Raw genomic sequence first — 7,851 nt, 5'->3', positions numbered from 1 at the left:
ATATACATTTCTATCACAAGTCGAAAACTTAAAAAAAAAAGTATGTAAAATTACATGACAGGCTTAAAAATTATTACTAGATTAGATTGGAGTTACGCAAGACGAAGGCGAAGATTCTCAAAACTATGGGACCGTCGTTACGTAAATGAGCCATTTCATTTGGAATAATTTTTATTTTCAATGAATAACAACAACATTTAAATATACATTACGATCGACTAGCGTGAGGTATTCTCTTGTTCCTCTCATTATATATTTGGTATGATCGTACAATAACAGATAACCGCGCCGAATCCGATAATATTCCAAGTCGCTTAAATGCGCTTTATATACATTCAGCGCGCCGATAAGGGCACAAGCGACTTCATCGGATCGAAGAACGACGAAACTACACGATAGAAGAAGACAGTTCACACCTACAGACAGACTATCTACACGAATATAAATATTTACAACGATCTTAAATTAGTTGGTAACTCAACGTACGAGCCGAAACTTGGAAACACGCATGTTAAATGAAAATTAGAAAGGAAGAATCAAGTCGAAATCGAACATACAGGGTGTGTCGAGTATCTTCTCACACCTAGATTCTTGATTACTGATCATATATGTTAACTTTCATTTTAGTTTCAAAACTCTATTAAAAATATTTAATATAGCATCAATTAAATTGTTAAAAAATCTCAATTTTTGTAAAATCAATTGTCGATATTATTATAGATATTGAGAAGTCATTATTCTTCCCAACGAATTTTCCTAACGCCTCAAAAACTGATTCCAAACTCATCAAACAATCTATATAAAAATTACGAAAGTTCTGTATACACCCTGTATACGTGAAAGACGTGGGTGGTCTACGGATAGCACATATAGCAGTATTTTTTCTCAGATTAAAAGAAAAAGAAATCTGTGGGACCGTCGTGCCTGAGTCGCCGGTGGCATCGAAGGGAAAGGTGACGCGGTTAACTGGCCAGGAAATGTCCTCCCTACTCCCTTCTCCCGCCCTTATCTGATCTAAATTTCTAATTTTACGGGAAACGGAGATATCTAGTCGGCCGGAGAGGCCCGATTAACACCGTCGATATACACGACCGGCACGGTAACGTCGCACCCTCCCGGCACAGATCGTTGTCTCGTCGAGGAACAATTAATTATCTCGACGCCTTGCGACCGGATCGTGAGTGCACTTTAGGAACCTGGATACCGTACGCTCTCTTGTGAAACACGTAAAACTTTTCGGGACGGACACACTCCTCGCGCGACACAATTGTGATTTACGCGTAATTAAATCTGTATCGTCTCTCATCGCGGATTCCTCGTTCCTAATCCCACACGCACGACGTGTCGTGGTCCAAAACGATGAGTCGTATGACTCGAATTATTTACGAAACTTTGTAAGTAAATTACGTTGTATAAGTATCTCGATTTATGAACACGTCGAACGAATTATTTAACGTCCGCCAGTTCCGTGGCTCTCAATCGAGATTTTGTACAGCGCTCACGCGCGTTGAAGCAACGAAGCTTAGATTCCTCGTGATGTACGACGAATAAATTATGTTGGAAAACGTCGGAGATTGGGAATATTCTCGACTGACAACGATCGTATACGCGCGAAGTCTGTGTAGTACCGCGATGCCTGATGGGGAAAGTGAAGTATATCAGCAGCAGCATCGTATGTCAGAGAAAAAAAGTAATTGAAATGCGCGAAGTTCGACTCGACGTGCAGTGAATACTGTTTTCGTGTGAGAACTATGAGTTTATATAGTATCTAATAATATAATGTATATCAAGAAACATATACAGGCTGTCCCATTTGTCACAAACCTTTTAAATCCCTTCGTTGTTTTGTGACAAAATGTCTCATCGTGACAATTTTTTGCTTCGGATATATTGTCGCGCCTTCGAAAAGACGTCAAAGATATAAACGCGCATACGCAATAATTCTTATAAGAATCAAAAGATTCGCTGAATATTCACAAGACTTACTCTTAAACGTAATAGTATAAATATTTAATATAAATATGTAAGATAAATATAATTAATTTTATATCTATATGATATAATATAAATATGATGCTAATTATACATTTAAAACATAATATAAATATAATAATAATTAGATATATATGTTTTCGATATAATATAAATATTTTGCAAAGGATATTTACAAAGAGAAGAATATACACAAGAAGAATATATACACAAAAATCTGCGTGCATATAATAAAATAAAATAAAATCTCTTTTCCACGTGTTAAAATAGAAAATTTACATTAATATGCGCGCATCAACAACGGTTCGCTTGAAACAATTTTGTTCACGTAATTTATTCTGTAGGAAAATAAGACAGATATGTGAGAAAGATAATTTCAAAAAAATTTTAACTCTGACTAGACATAACAGACAACTTTTAAAAACAAACGCAAATTATATCAAGTTAATTGTACTTGATAGCAGTCTGCAACGTCTCTATTTAACATTATACTGTGCTATTGCATAAAACCTCAAACAGAATTAGCAAGAACCTATCCTTGCTAATTCTGTGTCATTAACGTCAATATTAGTTACTTCATTGTAATTTACGTTTGTTTAAAGTTCAAAGTTGTAATTTTGCTCTTGTAACTACAGTGTCGTACTGTAGTTGCGTGTCGTCCATTTTGTATTAATTTCAGAGTCTTGAGAATGCCGATCTATCAACAAATAATGCGGTTTGCGTATGTATCTTAAGTTTGTTCACAAAGAAAAAAAGAAAGAATGCTCGTGAAGAAACGAAGTACTACAGAAATCGAAACTAGCATGATAGTTATTATGTTTTTTCAAAGCTGAATACAAAGATCCAGGAACTTCAGTTGAAATTAACTGATTTTTTGTTTTCTTACAATATTGAAATATGAAGTAGCGTATTATCTCGCATAATTATATAAAACAATGGTCCGAATTAGTTGCAACTTTCAAATCAATTTTTATATTGATGTTTCCTTTTCCATACTGCTCGTACTTAACGTGCACATATAAAACAAAGGTCTGCTATACATTGTCTCGAAGAACAGTCGTAAGATAAATGAAGATAAGATGATGTGACAAACGGTTCGACTGAAATAAGATCATAAACTGAGAACCAATCAGACCATTCTCAATAGGAGGGAGAAAAGATGTGTGTGTCAATCTATCGACAAAACTTATAAATGCAATGATCTATAATCATAATTTTATATACTACATAATTGTAAACGAGTTGTCGGCGCGATCAATTGTCAATCAAAATTCAATATGATTGCAATTGACGAGCTTTAAATAAAGTAGCGTTATTATAGAAATTCTTATGGAAAAAAATTTAATTAATAACTGATTATTAATATATCATTTTAATTATTAAAAAAGGTAGTTATTTAAAAAGAAAAAATAATTCAACAATGATTTGTGCGATTCATTCAGAAGGTATACGATTTATACGTTTTTGAGGCAGAACGTCGCGCATACTTTAGTAACAGCTCGTTAAGATTGCGAGCGACAGGAAGAGAGGGAAAAGTGGATTGTGAACATCAATAGAAAACCAAATTTCAACGAAATTGCAACTAAATACACTCGACCATTGGTGACACTCACATAAAAAAAATAAAAAAAAATATTACCAGTGATTTTTCTCGGCACTCTTGACGCCAATCCAGCCGCTGCTAGAAGAGCGTACAAATTAAAATACATGATTAATAATAATAATGAAGTATATAATAACTAAAATGAAGTTAATTTAACTTACTTCGTAGACTGTAATGAGAATGAGAAACTATGATACAAAGCAAACGCAAAGGTGAAATGCACGCAGATTAAAATTAGAAGTAATTATGATCTCTAACGTCTCATAATGTCCTCTATAGTGAAGCCGAGTTTGTGCGTACTGCTCTTCGGTATAATCGGCAGAAGACCGCTCACCCGCTCTGCCATTTGTCTAACCTCGGTGGAGGACATGATCCTCGAGTCCGATGACACCGAGGTCTCGATCCTGAGGTCCTGCGGAACGTCCGCGTGCGTCAGAAGGTGCGTCTTCAGATTGCTCCTCTGATTGAAGCTCCGACCGCATATCGCGCACTTGTGCGGCGACTCCTCCATATGCATGACTTTATGAACCGCCAGAGTCCTACTTTGGCAGAAACCTTTGCCGCACTCGTTGCATTTGAACGGTTTTTCCTTACTGTGTATATATCTAAAATGTAAAAAATTAGTCAGCTCTGGGTTACTGATCTGAGCTGGAAACCTTCTGTCTTGTTTTTTTTCTGATAAATAATAATTTTGTAAATAGTTTTCGCTTCTTTTATGACGCTTTTTTGGTAACTCTTGCTTTCTTCTTCGATTAATCAATTTTTCTCTTCTACCTTTGATATGTGTGATTGCACATGGCATTTACCATCAACAATAGTTGATAAAAGCAAATTGATATTTTCTGTTTTCACAGGCGTACGGATGATATAAAGCATCAATAATCAATAAATATATGATCGATATCTTTGTGTACAATGTTTATAAGCGGAACAAGAATTTTTGCTGTGGGTGCAAGAAACTTGTTTTCAATTTGTTCACAAAATTTTCTACAATTTTATACAATTAGTGGAATATCATCGAAATCATAGTAATTCAGTTCTTGATGCTTATATATTTATGCTTATATCATTGTGCTGATACGTATGCTAAACTTTGTTTTATTTTCGTGTGTGTAATTACAGAAAATATATTTTAAAAATACTTGAGAAATGTTCAAAGCTTTGTTCGAAATAGAAATATTATTTTCAAACAATATACAATATTGCTATAGAAATATAATATTACAATATCTACATGTGTATGTTCTTAAATTATAAAAAATATCCCGATATTATACATGGCGATAGCTAATCGGTAGATGGGCCGCGGGCGATGTGCGCGTACTCGTTATGAAAAATTATTCAGTCTACTATAATAGCCAGACAGTAATAACAATAGATTGAGAATTATACCAGGCTGGATAAATGAATTAGCACAATAAATCTGACATTCAGGGAATAATGGCGACTACTATGAAATGACTATTATGATGAAAAAAAATATTTCCGAATTATTAACTGGCAGATAAGCAATATCAAATATATCAAAAATTTCCTAAGAAAAATTTTCTAAAAATATTAAACAATTTCTAAAAAAGATTAAACTACGCAAAACCTATTTCCTAAGAATTTCAGTATGCTAGCGATTTTTCTTGCAGTTCAACATATTCTTTATCCAAAAATTAAATGTATATAAATTTTAAAAAGAGTAAAATTGTGACATCATTGTTCCGTGAAATTACCAATATTTACGTACGAATAAAAAAGCATCATAAAATGCTCGTTTTATACCTTACTTCTGTATGTTTAGTACTTTCTAAAGGTCGTAAAAAGGATTGCAAGGACTTCGCGGGTAATATATTTAACGAATCAAGGGCAAGAGACAAAAAGTTAAAGAATAGGCGTATCTTCACGGAAGATTACCTGGGAACGTTCAAGGAAAGTTTCTTCGTGGACGTTCTCTAAATAGAACATTCTTGAAAATTCTCTCGAACGATATATAGCATTGTCTATCCGTTAAATTCATTACTTGAATTACGACAGATCCCATTAACGTTACGTTATTTCAATTCAATTTATTCTTATTTTAAAATCTCCTACAATTCTGATATAATTTTACTCACTTTTAATTTCAGTTGTGGACAAATCAGTTAAATTTAAATTTATCTAAGTTTGCTATTGCAGTATTATCACCATGGAATTTAATAAACAACCTAGTTTTGTGTATCATATTAAAATCGCGCGGTCCTCTTTCCATGATTTATTATCTTGGCTTCTTAAATCATTTTACACAACTTCTGTTTTATATACTATAAACGTCATTTTATCCCGTCGATGTGACATGTATTATCATCGCCAGACTGCCAGAATTGAAGCGTGCATTTTGGAAGCATTATAAATATTTACCGATGATCCCTCAGATGATCCTGCCTGCGGAAAGCCTTTCCGCATATGTCGCACGAGTACGGTCGCTCGTCGGTGTGCGTCCTTTCGTGAATTAGCAGATTGTAGCTCTTCGTGAACTGTCGATTGCAAAACTTGCAGATGAACTGTTTCTTGGGCCTCTGACCCGTTGGTCTCCGAGCGAGGAACGACGGCGGCTGCGGCGGTGGCGGTACCGGAAACATACCCGGATGACCCTGATAGTACAGATAAGGGCGTTGGGGGCAGCAACCCCGAAATGTGAACAGGGCCGCGATAGGGTCCTTCAACCAATTACTGAGGACCTGATGGTTGTTAGGAACGCTGTGCGCCGCCTGAACGTGTTGCGGCTGGACGTATCTGCCGTTGAGGAAGTTTGACTTGGCCCATTTCGAGGTTGAAAAAACCACATGATGCTGCTGCTGTTGCTGCTGCTGCTGCTGATGTTGATGTTGCTGCTGATGCTGATGCTGATGCTGATGTTGATGTTGCTGCTGATGCTGATGCTGATGCTGATGCTGATGCTGATGCTGATGCTGATGCTGATGCATCGGTCTGTCAATCGTCGGTGGCGTCTGCGGCGGCGTCAGCGGCTCCGTTTTCGTCTCCATCTGCGTCTTCCCCGCGCCTCCGAGCGTCAGAGGCAAAGTAAAGCCGATCGAAGCCGAAAAACGACCGTCACTTCAGGAATGATCGATCGTGGACGATCGACGCTTCGCTCGCGAGACCCACATAAGTTCGTGCGTGTTCCGAATCCGGGCACAACGGTGTGCGGTGTGGCCGAAAGCGAGCGCAATCCAAGGAAACGGCGAGAGGGAGAGAAAGGGACTCCGAGAGAGGAGAGGAAAAAAAAGGAACAAGAAGATATTTACTCGAGAGTCAGCGCGATACTAAGCGGCCGAGTGCCACGGCCGGGCCCTGAGAGGATCGCCGTTTACCTGGCGCCAACGATGACGAAACGGTGGCTCCTCCTATCGTATCCCGTGCGCTGGATACGCCGGTTGGCGGCCCGACTTCCACAGGGGCGGAGCTTCCGGGTTGGGGTGACCCTGCGGGGCGTCGCGACGCTACCCACCCGTGGAAAACCGCGGCTTCTCCCGCCACCGTCGTCGCCACGCGTCCGCAAGACGCACCGGTGAGGGTGGGTGGGGGTGAGGAAGGGTTGGAGGGGGGTGGAGATATTTGCCGGCTACGACGACGTAAGTTGTAAATGTTGCGCACTGATGAGAGATGAAATCCGCGCGAATGTGAATGTGCGTGTGTGTGTGTATGTGTGTGCCACGCGTACGTACACGCGTATACGTTGGCTCGTCGATAAAATTTACACGTAATCTCGTGTAAGTTAACGTGGGTTCGTTGAGTTCGGGTGCTACGAGCTGTAAATGACGGGCGAATGGTCTTTCCCGAAATTCGAGGAGAAAGACTCCGGCCAACTGTACCTGTCTATCTTTTCTTTTATATGTTCAGCAATAAATCATTTACGTTAAGAAAATACGGCGAAACTAATATAGGGAAAGAAACTCGGTTATTTACGGATATTTGCATAAAATATTAAATAAGATTTTCTCCGCTGAGGTCTCGAAAAGATACCTGAGAACTACCAAGAGCTCTTTCTATTTTTATGATGCGCTAGCGTATTAGAAATTTTTTTTTCTTTCGATAATTATAAAATTATACAATAAAAATAAGTGTTTCCAATGGATAAATGACAATTTTTCATACACAAAGCTAAAACCTCACGCGTTGCATACCTATATACAGTAACCTATACACGTATATACATACACATGAAAATCGAGGCAATTCTGTTATTACAAACTCCATTGTAGTGAACGGACGAGCATGTTTCCAGCATG

The 7,851-nt window shown here is 37.9% G+C and overlaps 1 protein-coding gene across 1 annotated transcript; it reads right to left on the bottom strand.

The window, feature by feature from the left end:
- Positions 1-567: 567 nt before the first annotated feature.
- On the bottom strand, positions 568-6,912 carry Odd (odd skipped). Its single transcript, XM_077411480.1, has 2 exons — positions 5,981-6,912; positions 568-4,200 (listed from the first exon to the last, which is right to left on the bottom strand). Exons 1-2 carry the CDS (start codon positions 6,604-6,606, stop codon positions 3,849-3,851), a joined length of 978 nt encoding a protein of 325 aa, XP_077267606.1. The 5' UTR covers positions 6,607-6,912; the 3' UTR covers positions 568-3,848.
- Positions 6,913-7,851: the final 939 nt, after the last annotated feature.

The sequence above is a fragment of the Temnothorax americanus genome, unplaced genomic scaffold (genome assembly GCF_048541705.1).
Source record: "Temnothorax americanus isolate GAGA-0224 unplaced genomic scaffold, ASM4854170v1 Scaffold3, whole genome shotgun sequence".
NCBI lineage: Eukaryota > Metazoa > Arthropoda > Insecta > Hymenoptera > Formicidae > Temnothorax > Temnothorax americanus.
The sequence above is the reverse complement of the archived record's forward strand: the minus strand, read 5'-3'. Positions and strand labels throughout refer to the sequence as shown.